At 34.3% G+C, this 15,457-nt stretch overlaps 2 protein-coding genes across 2 annotated transcripts; both read right to left on the bottom strand.

The window, feature by feature from the left end:
* Positions 1–6,141: 6,141 nt before the first annotated feature.
* Positions 6,142–7,698, bottom strand: LOC117338436 (protein toll-like). The gene is made up of 2 exons (XM_033899788.1): positions 7,636–7,698; positions 6,142–6,984 (listed from the first exon to the last, which is right to left on the bottom strand). Exons 1-2 carry the CDS (start codon positions 7,696–7,698, stop codon positions 6,142–6,144), a joined length of 906 nt encoding a protein of 301 aa, XP_033755679.1.
* Positions 7,699–11,627: 3,929 nt separating this feature from the next.
* On the bottom strand, positions 11,628–13,622 carry LOC117338434 (slit homolog 3 protein-like). Its single transcript, XM_033899787.1, has one exon. It carries the CDS (start codon positions 13,620–13,622, stop codon positions 11,628–11,630), a length of 1,995 nt encoding a protein of 664 aa, XP_033755678.1.
* Between the last annotated feature and the right edge of the window lie 1,835 nt (positions 13,623–15,457).

Raw genomic sequence — 15,457 nt, 5'->3', positions numbered from 1 at the left:
TTTTAACGATCACAATTTATGACATTTGAATGCCTCTACATATTTAGGTTACATCATCACCGCAGCTGGATATTACATTTGTATCAAGGAAAAAAAAGGTGTTGAACATTAATTATTCTTATAAGAGCAAATATTTTCATTGGCGTTTTAATATCAATTAGTTGCATTCATCAGTTCATTAAACTTAATAATACTAAATGTATTTGAGGCAGGTGAAATCCCAAACCTCACATCCATACAGAAAAAAATGGTTTGACAATTGAACCGTATAAGTTAATTTGTGTTGTCTACTTTTCTTAATAAATAATCGTGCCCAAATAGGATAAGTTATCCACGTATTTAAGTTATTACCTCATAATCAAATAAAAAAAAAGTTATATTGTTTCTACGTCCTTTTAAGTTCCGTCGGTGAGCCTTTTTTTTTTTATAAAATAGAACGATACTACCTATAAGCTATTTTGCTGAAAACTGCCACTATTGAAAATACGGAGGTGTTAAATATTTTTTACACACAAATCGGTCTTTTTTTTTTTCAATTGAATGTTTGATGTATTTATTTATAATATTGTCATCAGTGACCTAATTGCTTTTTTCGACCATATGACACAAATAAATAAATAAATAAATGAATAACAGCGTCACTTAAACCTACATGTACATCAGTATGACCATCAACACTTGTATCGAGGCATTGACAAAGATTGAAGAAAGCATAGAAAGCTATAGGTATTGTCCCCTTCTTTTCCTATTATCTTTCAGAAGCTTCCAATAACCTCTTTGATTTTTACTTTTTATAACTTTTTTCATTCGAACATCATATCTTAAAGTTTTAACTCTTTTATTCATATGACTTCAATTCATATTTATAAGTTTTTTTTCAGATTCTTTATATTTACTATGAAAATACTCGTTTCGATGCCGTCGAACTTTAAACCCAATCTAATTAAAATCTAGATGGTCATTCTCACTACGTTACATGAACATCTACCAACATCCCATAACGGGTCACGTCGGGGTGACCTTTTGAATTCGCCAATCAAATGACTACTTCCAGAATCTTGGAAGTGCATTTAGCATGACTAGAGTTCATAGCTTGCATAATCTGTCAATTTGTTTCAAGTCATTTCGTCCCAGAAAGCATATAGTTCAGATGCATACTGTGACGAAATGGTTTGCGTCGATGACTTCGACAAATTGACGATTCGCACTGAAATACATATCTCAAAGGTTATCAGAACGTGACCCCATATGGGATGTTGTTAGATGTTCATGTAACTGGTGAGAATGGCCATCTAGATTTTAATTAGATTGCTTTACACCGTCGGTATCTTTTCTAGTAATTTTACAATTAAAATCAAACCTTACTTAGAGTTTCTTGGAAGCAACTGTTTCTGCCTCTTTACATTATGCAGTTTAACATAAGTGCCAAGTGAGGTTTAGCAGCAGGCAATACACGTACTTAATGTATATTACAACAGTTATAACCTAAATTAGTGATATGTTTGACTGAATCATCATCAATATCATGGACAAAATTAATGTGTGTTTTTTTCAGAATTCCATTCATTAATCCCATCCTCTTTTCAAACTCTAGAAGTATATATAGCGGGGAGTATATATATATCATACCATTTTGACAACGGGACATATGTATCGTGTAACTTTTTGATAAATGTAAAGCAATTCAATTCATGTATGTATCGATGTATGTTTATAGACTGAGGGCAATTTTAATTCAAGCTTTCTCTTGCATTTTTTCTCCATCCATTTATTTAAGAAAACGGCAGACACTGATTGATGATGATACATAAGGTACCATCAACACTCTTTTTTTTTTTTTTTTTTTTTTTTAAAGATGTAGACATATTCAGAGGAGGCTTTTTTGACGGCGTTTTCTGACCTGTTTGTTTGAATTTGTGTTTATATACAAAACGTAATTTCAGTTAATTTAAACCAAACAAAAAGCATATGTTTATGAGTATTAGCAAATCTTAAAAGTGCAATTCTGAAACTAAAATTAAGCTCTATCACCATTCAAGTTTAAGGAATAAGTATTTAATGGAACCTTTGTTTTTCCCGGAAACAATATCAAACTGATGACAGTCACCAACGTGGTGATGTCGTAACAAAGACTAGAAGACATTAAGATAGAAGTGTACTCGGCAAAAGATCGACAAACACTATCGGCAATATCATTTCTATTTTTTAAAAAAACGAATGGGCCAAGAATAGAACCTTGTAGTTTCCAGCTTTGATAACAGCGGGGAGTGAAAGAGAGTCAGATATAAAAAACCTTCTGATTTCTTTGACTGAGAAAATCTTTAAAAAAAAAAGGTTTCCAGATATTGAGTACAATTAAAGGTTTTTCAATAACACAAAATGCTTTTGATCAAAAACTTTTGATATTTCACAAAAATAATAAACAGTTGATAAACAGTAGATTAACATGGCAGAAAACCAGACTTGTGCTCCTAGAAAAGATAATTACTAATTAAATATTTATTAACATGTTTATAATAATAATGCGCCTCTCAAAACTTTACCTGTAGCTTGATTTCAAAGATTTCATAGATTTTATTCACAAACTGAGACACACTATTGTGTGCAATAAGAGGTCACATACATGGCGGATAATACTATCACCTGCTAGTAAAGGGGGATGACCTTGCTGTTTCCTACAAAGCAGGATATTGACAGGTAGATATACTGATATGGAATATTAGCGTTTTCTAGACAGGCAGCATGATATATACCAACAAAATAGAAACGCGTCATTTAGTTATACAATTAATACAATTATGATCGTTTAGTTTGAACAAAATTTGACATCAATATCAAAGGACAAGGTTTGGTTTATTTTAGGGGTTTAACGTCTTCGTAACAACCAGGGCAACACCTACAGAGGAAAACAAAGCACATAAAGAAACCACAGTGAGGAAAGTAAGCAAAGATTTAAAATCCCAAGGACAGATCTATTTTGGTCTCTTCAATGTCCTCTAAATAGAGGACACAAGAAAATCCTCTAATCTTTAGAGACTCCACGTTTAATAGCATGGGCTTCTACGACAAACATGTATTGGGATACAGCGGGTCTTTCTAGGGCTCTGTCCACTGGACAGAAGAGATCGTAGAAACGCTTGGCTAATTTTAGGACAGGTTGTCAAAAAAGAGCATCTATACTGTTTTGCCCGATATCATTACATGCTAATGTGTTCTACAGGGGAAACGTTATAAGAGCCTGTTTTTGTCGAGTATGTACATATATTTCTAGTACGAAAAAAACCCCACTAATGACAAATGTTTCACAGACAACTGGCAGACAGAAGCGTGCCTATGCAAAGACATGTTTTACCTGCATGAACCATAATTTTTATCACAGGTGTCATTGTTATACCGCGATATTCAGGTCACCCACCTAGACACACATGTCATTGTGGTAATGTTGAAAGCATTGTTAGGTCACCATTGTTATAAATGATGTCATTTTAAACATGCATCCAATTTTAAGAATAAAGAAGACATGGATTTAAGAAAAAATACCTGAGAAAATCTGATATTATTTTAAAGATTCAAAAATTGTTCTATTGAATATACAGTTTAAGTATGGGGTAGAGGGATATAGCAAGCTTCTGGTTTCCCGAGACCAGATCTACTTCTCGAGGCGAAGCCAAGGGAAGTAGGTACAATGTATGGTCGAGTGACATCAGAAACGATTTATATCCCTCAATTCCATACTTTAAACGTTTTATTATACCGATACAGACCCGAGATCATCTATTGTTTATTTCCGAATATTTATTAGCTACACGTAACCGCGTGCCAGAGCAAACATTTCATAAACTACGTTATCTTTTACCGAAACATGGTCGGTAAAACTCTAGTAGGGTGGTTTGGCCTGCTATGATTTTTAGCACGACTACGTAATTCAGTTCTAAAGAGAAAAAACCATGGAATGTTAGAAGTAATTATAAGCGTTCCAAGAAGTGACCAGGATACCCCTTTCTGAAGTGTAAAATCGATGATGTTTAGGATACATCTGTGGTAACTAGCCCAATTTTGATTAACAAGAGATCTCTTGTATTTTTTAAATGTTAAATGTTACTCACTTTTATGCAAAACATTTTGACTTCGACATATCCACATATTTAGAACTAGATATATTTTCCCTATATCTGGTTGTTTCAATTTATATTTATATTCGCAAATATAATATCACATAACGACTGTGTTTCGGTAAATTAAAGAAAAAGCTACAATTAAATTGACAGAACCCTCTGTTTTTCTCGGATTAAGTATTTAGCTTTTAAAAGTCATAACTTTTCTAAGTTTCGATTTCAAGACAAAGTCTAGACGATACAAAGACGAAACGTAGATACGACAAACACCAGCAAAATGATTCACATCAATTTCAAAAAGTAATGGACGAAGAATAGAACCCTGTGGTACTACTACTTTGACAAATATGGGAGTGAAATTGAGTCAACAATGAGAACTATTTGATTTCTGTGACATGCGATCTATAAACTAATTCAAATGTTTTCCTGTTGTTCCATATGATTTCACCTTTGCAAATATATCAACCTTAATGTCAAACCCGATTAGAATATTTTAAAGTCACGGAAATCTAAAAAAAATAACTTTGTTTCCTTCCTCAAGTGTCAAGTAAAGTTCAGCTAGTTGTTGACATTAAGATGGTATGTCATTTAACATCAAATAAAAATAAAACTTCTCATGAAATAATAATAAAATCATTTTTATAACCCTCTCAAAACTTTACCTCAGTAGATGATAAGGATATTTGTGTGTGCTTCGAAGGAGACTAACTTTGATTCCTTTTGAAAATGACCATAACTTCTCCTGGTTTCCTATATAGTTGTTTAATAGAAATAAATAGTGACATACACAAGTAATTTCAGTGGCTTACAAACAAAAGGTATATTTGTACTTTACACCATATATTATCGTCCAAACAACAGGGTTCACTTAGCTTTAACTTGTGGATGGTGATACTCAATTCAATTATTATGTAACTGATATATCTCTTCAATACATTTAAAAAATCAGTTTGGGTTCAAATTCACATGATTTATCAACATGGATCAAAGCAAAATTATGATAATGATGTTAGTGATGGTTTTGAGGAAAACAAACTAGTCAACGATTCATTAGCATTTGTTACAATTAAATCGTGTGTTGCAGTTAGAAAATTCGTTTTCAAGGCGAATCCTTGCTCTAGTATTTTCATGATATTTTGAATCAATGACTGATTTCCAAGACGAATGAAGGCCCATAGGACAGGATGGGTCAGGGAATAGTATTCAAACTTGTCGAAATTGATAAGGATGATGTTGTGGATTTTATACGAAGTATATGAATACCATGCACGCTTTCATTCTAAGTCCCAATATATATTTTTCTCATTTTTGGAAAAAAATATCAAAACAAATTTACTCCGTACCAGGAAATGAACGATATCCTCTTCTACGGAACACCTACATTAAAATATCTAGCTGGGATACAAACACGGTAACCGTCCTGTTCCAGTGCTGGAAGTAATCCATTCATGATCCACTTATTTATCTCGTCAGTTGTTTCATAATATGATATATAAACATCATAATACATATCTGGGTATGTATTATATTTGTTTCTGAGAGTTCGAAACAACAGGTAAATTTCGTACTTAAATACCTTAGCGATTAAAGCTATGCCCAATAGAAGAGGTTTCAGTATTGCAAGAGAAACCGTAATCCATTTTGGCAGCATCGACGGTTTACTACAATCTAGGAGCTCTTTTGTTACAACCTCAGCAGCCTCCTTATCGTTGTTTTCAGTGTGGCACCAAAACATGTTGTGTCCTTTTTCATTCTCATGCATTTTTATCCAATCTCCATACCATGTATTGCTACAATTGCAGTTAATTGTAAGTTCTCCAAAAATGAAAATGCTTGGTTTCAAGTAACGTATATCTTCAGGTAGATCCTTGATTCCTGTGTTTCCCCGTAAGTTTACTTCTGTTGCATTCTGTGGTTGATTAACAGCGCGTCCCTCAATCGTAGTTATAGAAGTTGTTGGATAAGACTAACTTCCGTGTTTGGTTAAGGTATCCTCGCCACTCTAAGCTGGATATACTGTTATTGTCTAGATATACATTTGTATCTCAAAAGGAAAAGCTTTTCTGAGCACTTTTTCAGGCATTTTATCAAGTTCATGCCCTGAGCAATTTACGACCACGCGATCTCTGCTTCGCTGTTTATAGCAATTACAATCGTAAGGACAACCTTTAGTTTGTGGTATATCATATATAAACAAATCTAACTGTTTACCCCGCACGAGGTTAGAAAATTGATTTTTAAGTTCTTCCGGATAAAAACACTTAATCAGTTCATAGTATGATCTCCATATATATTGAAAGTTAGATTCAACCATTCGAACGAATGGCTCTATTTCACAGTCACATTTAAAATGAGCATCACGCATCTCAACCACATACATGTATGAAAACAACACCTTTCCCAAAACTTTTAGGTCAGAGACACCTAGATGTAGAAAGTCTATGATTCCAGACGTGCTGTTTTCAGTCAGGTCGACAAAACCACCCTTTACGATTCCATGGTCTGTCGTCAATGTCCATCCAGCTTCGTTGACGATATTTTTGATGTGGTTATTTCGGTAATCAAGGTTACAAAAAGGTCGATTGATGATGACATTCGTGATGTCAACGCCTGACAGATCATTGCCCTGTAGCTGAATGTTAAGTATAGAAGACGTTTGATGAGACCAAGCATAGGGTTGTATGTAGCTTATTTTGTTATTTGCCAAGTTTAAATTGCGCAGTGACACCAGACCTCGGAATGTATTATTGTAGATATAGGACAGTTGGTTCTCACTCAAATCTAATGTATCTAATTTAGTCAGACACGATATGTTTCCTATTTCCTTTATTTTGTTCCCACTTAAGTCAACATAAACCAAACGTTGGTTCTAACATGTTATCTAGAAGGGCCTCCAGGTATCCAACTTTATGTTCCAGCTTCGATTTGATATCATATCGCCCATTACTACAGACGATCCCCTAATTGTCGTGTAATCCACATCCAATGGATGTAACTCGTTTATCTTCCAAAGAGGCTGAGTGTAACAAACACAATTTATGCCTGTTAGCATAACTCCGGAAGTGTTGAATTTTCTATGGTTCATACTGAATATCCATAGAAACATGGAGTGGTACCGACTACAAGCGTACTGACGGACACTAACACTAATGATCGAAGTCCTGTTTTTGAATCTTAAGGATTTATTGTTTGCAAGAAGAACTGAAACAAAAGCAGAAATCGAAACAATAAACAAATAAACATTTAAAACAACCCGTCTTTCATTATTTAAATGATTATCCAATCAATTTGATTATATATAACGTTTTCAAACTATTTTTTACGACGCTGTTGGCGTCACTGTCTCTCTCTCGTACGATGAAGCAAAAACCAAACGGACAGCACACGTTTGTTAAATTATGAATTCGTTGAGGTTTCTTGGTGAGCGAAGCCATGTTGTTTACCGTTGCTTTCGACCAACGGAATATCTCGAGAACGTCGTGTAAGTATTTATACTTCAGAAGAATGAAATCATACTGACATGTTTAGATCTTTCGAACGCCTTATTGTCCCCTAGTAACATTTCTGCAGACTGTAGTCGCATATCTGAAGATTTCAACAAATGCAATAATGGCCATTATATTTGGGATAGTGGTTAAACAACGAGTAGTTGTATATGGTATCTTTCACTGAGTTAGTTTTTTTTCAAACGTTAAAAAAAGATCGCTAGCGAGTGTTTTGTGTTACTTTGGAAATATAACTAACGAGAGAGGCAAACTATAATATGCAAATCATATGCAACAGCCATGAGTTTGTGTGACCTGTTTCTACCACAATAGAAAAGCTATTCTGAGGATGAATTGACCTGTTTTTCTTCGTGTTTGTTTCCCCACAATATCACGTGAGGCGTAAGAATATGGCCTAAAGTGAAATGCCGCTTATCAATATGAAAAAACTGACAATTTCGGAAATGTATAAAAATATCAAAAGGTATAATCAATCATAACAAATAATAAGCAATAATTTTTTAAAAACAATCAAATTGATAGAAATAAACATATATTTTCATTTTCTTATGACAAAAACAACTGTGAACTACTTCTTGTGCGTTATCATTTCCGGGACCCCGTGAAAACGCAATGAACCACGTGATTTAAAATATGCCCTCTCAAAGGTCACCGTATCAATAAATCAAAACGCATTTAGAGTTTATTCCATGCGTGGTATAGACTGAATGTTATTCAACAGTTGTAAGGATTATTTCTTGCCTTGGGAGTTGACTAACGCCCACCTATTGTGGTAGAAGAAGTTTTAAATTGAAACCCTTACTTGGTATGTAATAATTCGTTCCGTTTTCGATTTCATTGTACCAATATACATCCTCTATAAGGAAAAAAATGTCTCAGGGATAAGTGGCGGACACGTGCCATTATATGCTTTAATACTGGAGTGAATTACATGTAGTTTTTCTTATCACGTGTATTGTCTTTCTTACAGCGCCATATGCAGGTCACCCACCTATACCTTGTTGTCAATGGAGTCATGTTGAAGCATTGTTAGGTTACGATTATTTTATTACTGGTATTATTTTACACTTGTAGATCTATTCAAGTTTAAGAAATCAATAAAAGAATTGCATTTCAGAAAAAAATACCCGAACCTGTCTTCTTACTTTTCATGAATCATATGAAAATTAAAAAAATAATCTTGATAATTGTTTATCTTTATCAGAAATGCAGATCAGATACAAAGTTGGATGCTTTCTGGGTAGTTAAGGAAACAGTGACTGTTGACTCAACATATTGATATGTCAGATTTGGGTATCGACTTTTTGTGAAAACAACTAGCACTTTGTTCTATGATGTCTTATGAGGTCACACGTGGTAAACAATCAAAATAAAGACAAAATCCTCACGTCAACTTTTAATTCAAAGTTGATGATTTTGACGTGTACGGATAAAACAGGAAGCTGAGAATTTCTTTCTTGACGTCCGGTCATGTAAATCAAGCAGTGTAAGTCAAATCCCTGTCTTGTTCTCAATTTTACCCTGGGTAACATGCTAACCGTTCATAGCGCCATTAACCGAATACTACAATGTACGTATGCTAACTGGTGGTATACATAACAAAAAGATGATAAGATAAACTCAATAAAGCAAATTATAAATACCGGATACATACCTTTAACGCCGCACTGCAGGGTATTTTCTTGTGTAGTGTCACCTACTGTTCGAGTTTATTACAGTGTAATAAGATAGCGCTTGTGTCAGTCATTCTTTATATCCAGATATAGTACTTACACGTAACCATGCCAGTGCAAACATTTGATTAACAACATTGTCCCTGATCCTCACAGAAATATGGTCAGTAAAAACTCAACAACAAAATACTAGCATGGCTATAATTATTACCTCCACAACGTGATTCAGTTCTGCATGAAGAATGATATACACAGGCATAATGTCTTGAGGTCAATTTGACCTGAAACAATATTGACTTGAAATTGACCTGAAATTGACCAGAAAACGACCAGAAAACGACCGGAATTGATGTCAACTCCACATGAAGAAATTTTCAGGTAAATTTCAGGTCAAAATCAGGTAAATTTCTTGACATGAATTGACTAATCTGCTGTTTTCAGGTCAATATATTTACATTTGTCTGGCATTGTCACTATATAGTCTGTTTGAGAGCTCTGGCGTTGATGTACGTTTAAATGCCACCCATCACGCGCTACATTTATCAGCGTATTAATACAACACAAACCGAAACTACAATATCCAGGATGATTAAGTTTAACAACTAATTATTTTGTCTACATTATTTATGAAAAATATGCCATTTGCGCATTACGTTGATAATAAAATGATGAACAAAATTGAAGTTTAAAAAAAAAAAATTCCATGTTCTATTTTGTTTGCCAAAAAACACGCGACCATGTTCCGGCTGTTCCAACGACTGACAAAAAATCTGCTAACTGTCGATAAGGCGGGAATTATGAATTTTAGATATGAATTATAGCATTTAAAAATCAAAAAAGTAAAATGAATGTAAATATAAGCGTTGAACTGTTTTTGTATGGTATTTATGATCTATTTGAATGCCAGAGCTTTGTAAGCAAACAAATCATAATGTGCGGCGTTAGCACATTATGATTTGTTTGCTTACAAAGCTCTGGCATTCAAATAGATCATAAATACCATACAAAAGCAGTTCAATGCTTAATTGAACTGAAAATACTGACCTGGAATTGACCTGAATTTGTGCTGAATTGGCATAAAGAACTTTTGCCTGTGTATATATATTCATGCATGTAAAGAAAATATCCATGTAATGTTAGTTGTACTTATAGGTAAGTAGTGACAAGTAGGGCCCTTTACTATGAAGTGTCAAATCAATGGTGCTTAAGGGATGCCTGTGGTAATTAGTTCAATTTTAATAGATATCATATATGTAATGTTCTACAATCGCTCGGTCTCTTATCAGAAAATCAGAAAAAAATAAAGTGAAGGCGTGAGGCATCGTGATTTAACGAAATGATCCCAGGAATACCAACCCGGACAATCATCACTTCATTGCATAAGCAATAAACAGTTTAATTATCGGTTTATATATAACTCCGTTATCATAATGAGAAATAGTGGGTTGAACTTTTTTGATCAATTTCCTAAATTTGAAAGTTAATGTATAGAAAGTTCTATAGTATGGTGAGGAACTGCATGCTGGGAATGTAAACTTGAGTATTTCCAGACACGTGTATCGTTACATGAAATTAAGTAAACGATTCAAATTAGACAGGTACAGCGTATAAACAATTGACAATGTCTAGCTTCATTGTATGTTGTATTTGTTTTATTGTGTATCGGGAGAGGGCGTTTAATCAGATTAACAACTTGTGCCAGATTTCTTTGTCTCTGTGTTTGATAATAAAATATATTTAAGTTGATATAAGATAATCAGACGTAGACATGTACAAAAATGCACTTCAAGGAAAAAAACAAAGGCTAAATTTAAAATCCCTCTTTTTCTCCTCGGATTAAATATCGAGCGCTTGAAAGTCACGATTTTTGTAGATATCGATTCTGGGACAAAGTCCGTATATCGTCTTCCAAAGTAGATACAAAACTTCAGAACCATATTCAAAGGTTTTCCAATTATTCCATATGATTTAAACTTCGCAAATAATCCCTTATGTCAAACGCGATTAAAGTCTTACGATGGCTTGACATTAAACCAGAAAATGTGTGCTAATAGAAAAGAAAACATCTCTTGAAATGATTATAAGATTATATAACCTCTCGATAACTTTACCTACAGTAGATATCACGGATATTGGTTTGTGGCCTGATGGAGACTACCTGTCATAGGAACAAAGCTCGTGTATTATAGCATATCATACCATCACAACAAGATTCTGTATAGAAATTAACTTGGTTTTATATTTACATGTATTCATCAACATGGGTCAACATAATTTGGAATTTCAAAGAAAAACTCTAATAATGATATTAATGATGTGTTTTTTCCTTCATTTTAACGATTCATCAGCATTTCGCTACGTTTAAATCGTGTATTGCAATTAGAAAATTCGTTTTCAAGACGAATCTTTTTCCTAGTAGGAAACCCTAGCATTTTCTTGATATCTTGAATCAATGACTGGTCCATGTTGGCGAAGTCAATGCACATTCCAAGTCGAATGAAGGCCCTAAGGACAGGATGGGTCACGCAATCGTATTCAGCCATGTCGAAATTGATAAGGATGATGTTTTGGATTTTATACGATGTATATGAATACCATGCACGCTTCCACTCCAAATCCCAAAACACATTTTTCTCATTTTTTGAAACGAGCATTAAAACAAATTTGCTCCGTCCCATAAAATCAGCGATTTCATCTTCATGTGGAACACCTACATTGAAATCTCTAGCCGGGATACAAACACGGTAACCGTCCTGTTCCAGTGCTGGAAGTAATCCATTCATTATCCACTTATTTATCTCGTCAGTTGTTTCATCATATGATACATAAACATCATAATACATATCTGGGTATGTCTTATATTTGTTTCTGAGAGTACGGAACAACAGGTAAATTTCGTACTTAAATACCTTCACGATTAACGAAATGCCCAAGATAAGAGATGTGAGTATTGCGAGAGCCACCGTAATCCATTTTGATAGCATCGACGGTTTACTACAATCTAGGAACTCTTTTGTTACTACCTCAGGAGCCTCTTTAACGTTGTTTTCAGTGTGGCACCAAAACATGTTGTGTCCTTTTTCATTCTTATGCATTTTTATCCACTCTCCATACCATGTATTGCTACAATCGCAAACAATTGTCAATTCGCCGAAAATAAAAATACTTGGTTTCAAATAACGGATGTCTTCTGGTAGATGTATAATTCCTGTATTTCCCCGTAAGTCTACTTCTGTTGCATTCTGTAGTTGATTAACAGCGCGTCCCTCCATCGTAGTTATGGAGTTGTTGGATAAGACTAACTTCCGTGTTTGGTTAAGGTATCCTCGCCACTCCAAGGTGGATATACTGTTATTGTCTAGATATATCTCAAGGTGGAGATCTGTTCTAGGTACCTGTTGTGGTATTTGATCAAGTCCATGCCCTGAGCAATTTACGACCACGCGATCTCTGCTTGGCTGTTTATAGCAATTGCAATTGTAAGGACAACCTTCACTTTGTGGAATATCACATATAAACAAGTCATATTGCTTATTCCGTACAAGCTCTGCAAGTACTTTATTCCTCAGTTCTTCCGGATAAAAGCACTTTATTTGTTCATAATATGACCTCCACATGGTTTGAAAATTAGATTCAACCATTTTCAAGAATGGCTCCATTATACAATCACACTGAAAAGGGGCATCACGCATGTCAAACGCATACGTAGAAAATATCTTTCCTAAGACTTTAAGGTCAGACACACCTTGATATAGAAAGTCGATTACGCCAGACAATTTGTTGTCTGTCAGGTTGACGTAACCACCTTTTACGATCTCATCGTCCGCCGTCAAAGTCCATCCAGCTTCGCTGACGATATCTTTGATGTGGTTATTTCGGTAATCCAACATGCAAAAAGGCCGATTGATGATTATATTCGTCATGTCAACTTCTGATAGTTCGTTGCCCTCCAACTGAATGTTTAATATTGAAGACGTTTGATGAGACCAAGTATAGGGTTCTATGTAGCTTATCTTGTTATTTGCCAAATTCAGTTTCCGGAGTGACACAAGTCCTCGGAAGGTATGATTGTAGATGAAGGACAATTGGTTCTCACTCAAATCTAACGTATCTAATTTAGTAAGACACGATATATTTCCAATTTCCTTTATATTGTTACCACTTAAGTCAACATAAACCAAAAGTTGGTACTGACATATGTTATCTGGAATGGCATCCAGGTATCCAGCTTCGTGTTCCAGCTTTGATTTGATATCATATCGCCCACTTAGTACGGAAGATCCTCGAATTGTCGTGTACTCCACATCCAATGGGTGTAACTCGCTCATTTTCCAAAGAGGCTGAGTGTTACAAACGCAACTATAACCTTTATGGCCACGACATGAAGACTCAACGTTACAGCAGTTTTCGATACAGCATAACTCCGGAAGTGTTGAATTTTCTATGGTACATACTGAATATCTATCGGAACATGGATTGGTACCGACTATAAGCGTACTGATGGACGCCAACACTAATAATCCAAGTCCAGTTTTTGAATCGGAAGGATTCATTGCATGCAAGTAAAACTGAAACAAAAACATACAGAAATAGTTTAAAATTAAGGAAAAAACAATTAAAAAAATCTTTCAATTATTCACATAATATCCTTTCAATTTTATCATATATAACGTTTTCATGCGAATTGTACAGCATGCTAAGAACATTATTTGATGACGTCAGCTTCTATGAATGTCGTTTATGAAAATGTATCGGTCATCTTTGGTCAGCTGTGAAATGATTTTGTTTACGTATCACATTATACAACACAAAATATCCACTTATGCTATTATGATATTTGACATGTTCTATTATGCATGTGTATTTATATTGGCGTTCTCGAATGTAACAGCATATTTTAGTACGTTATTTATATGAGATATTATTTGCTATATAAATAGTGTACATAATCTGTACCTTACGCAATCATGTTTTATCGTGCAATGTTTCCAGAATCGCCAAAAAATAAATTTACCGTTAAAATGTGAACGTTGATTGCACCTACAATAAAACGCGGGAAATTTAATAAACACCATATGAGACAGGTAAAAGCATTGCGTCATCTATAGAATTATTTTTGTAGTCAAAAATTGGAATATTATTTAAGGGGATAGATAGAGTGTTTCATATCTCATTTAGACAGTTTTACTCGTTAATTTAACGATACAATCAATTGTATTCATGGATTTTTGTAAATAACGAGGAGGCTTAGACAACGCATTGGATTTGAGATCAAAATAATGCTCTGTCTACATGATGCATTGTACCTGGTCGTTTCAGTTTTATCAATGTGACGCATTTTTTTACTCATCTTAGAGGAAATTGTAAATAATATTAGATTATAAAACTCGAAAAGTAGGAGATCTTAGGTGTAAGTTTCCTCAGCTTGGTAGATTTGCGAAAGAAGTTTAAAACTTGATGTAATATGCAACTAACACAAATAAATGATTGATGTTTCAAAAGGCAATGAAATGTTTATGGTATTTTTAGGCCATTCAAACGCCAAATAAGCCCAATAGCTACACTCCGTAGCCTGCCGTTACATACCCAACGGTTTAAATTATGACAATACGTACCATCATATTTTGGAATGTGGTTCCTTTTGCAAAGTCCAAAGACAAAATAGAAGACTTCGCTTTATCAGCTTAATCCAATAATCTGAGTTGAAGAATAAGAAGTATTAAATAACAACGCTTATTCTGTAAACAATTACTTCGCCCCGTTTTCAATATCAAAGTACAAATGTTTACGTTCTATGACAAAAACACTAACAACAATGTATCAAGTATAAGTGGCGGGCAGAAACATGCACAAGACATGACATGCTTCAACACTGCAATTGAAATATATATATATATATATTTTTTATCTCGGGTGCCCTTTATATAATGCGATATCCAGGTCATCCACGTCGACACATGTGTCCATGGAGTCATGTTTAAAGCATGGTTAGGCTACGACTATCAATTGATATATATTTTTAGCAAATATTTAAGTTTGATAAATAATGCCAGAATGGAATTTCAGAACAATAACCGAATGTACCTTTTCGTTTACTTTCATCATGACGCATATCGAAAGGTGTTCTATTGGGTTTGTTTTAAATAACCTTGGTCATTGTTTA

This window comes from Pecten maximus, chromosome 11, assembly GCF_902652985.1.
Source record: "Pecten maximus chromosome 11, xPecMax1.1, whole genome shotgun sequence".
Taxonomy (NCBI): domain Eukaryota; kingdom Metazoa; phylum Mollusca; class Bivalvia; order Pectinida; family Pectinidae; genus Pecten; species Pecten maximus.
The sequence above is the reverse complement of the archived record's forward strand: the minus strand, read 5'-3'. Positions and strand labels throughout refer to the sequence as shown.

Coding starts and splice junctions, on each gene's coding strand:
- LOC117338436 (XM_033899788.1), bottom strand. CDS start 7,698: ATGCGACTACAGTCTGCAGAAATGTTACTAGGGGACAATAAGGCGTTC. Junction 6,985..7,635: donor CGTTCGAAAGATCTAAACAT/GTCAGTATGATT, acceptor ATAACATGTTAG/AACCAACGTTTGGTTTATGT.
- LOC117338434 (XM_033899787.1), bottom strand. CDS start 13,622: ATGAGCGAGTTACACCCATTGGATGTGGAGTACACGACAATTCGAGGA.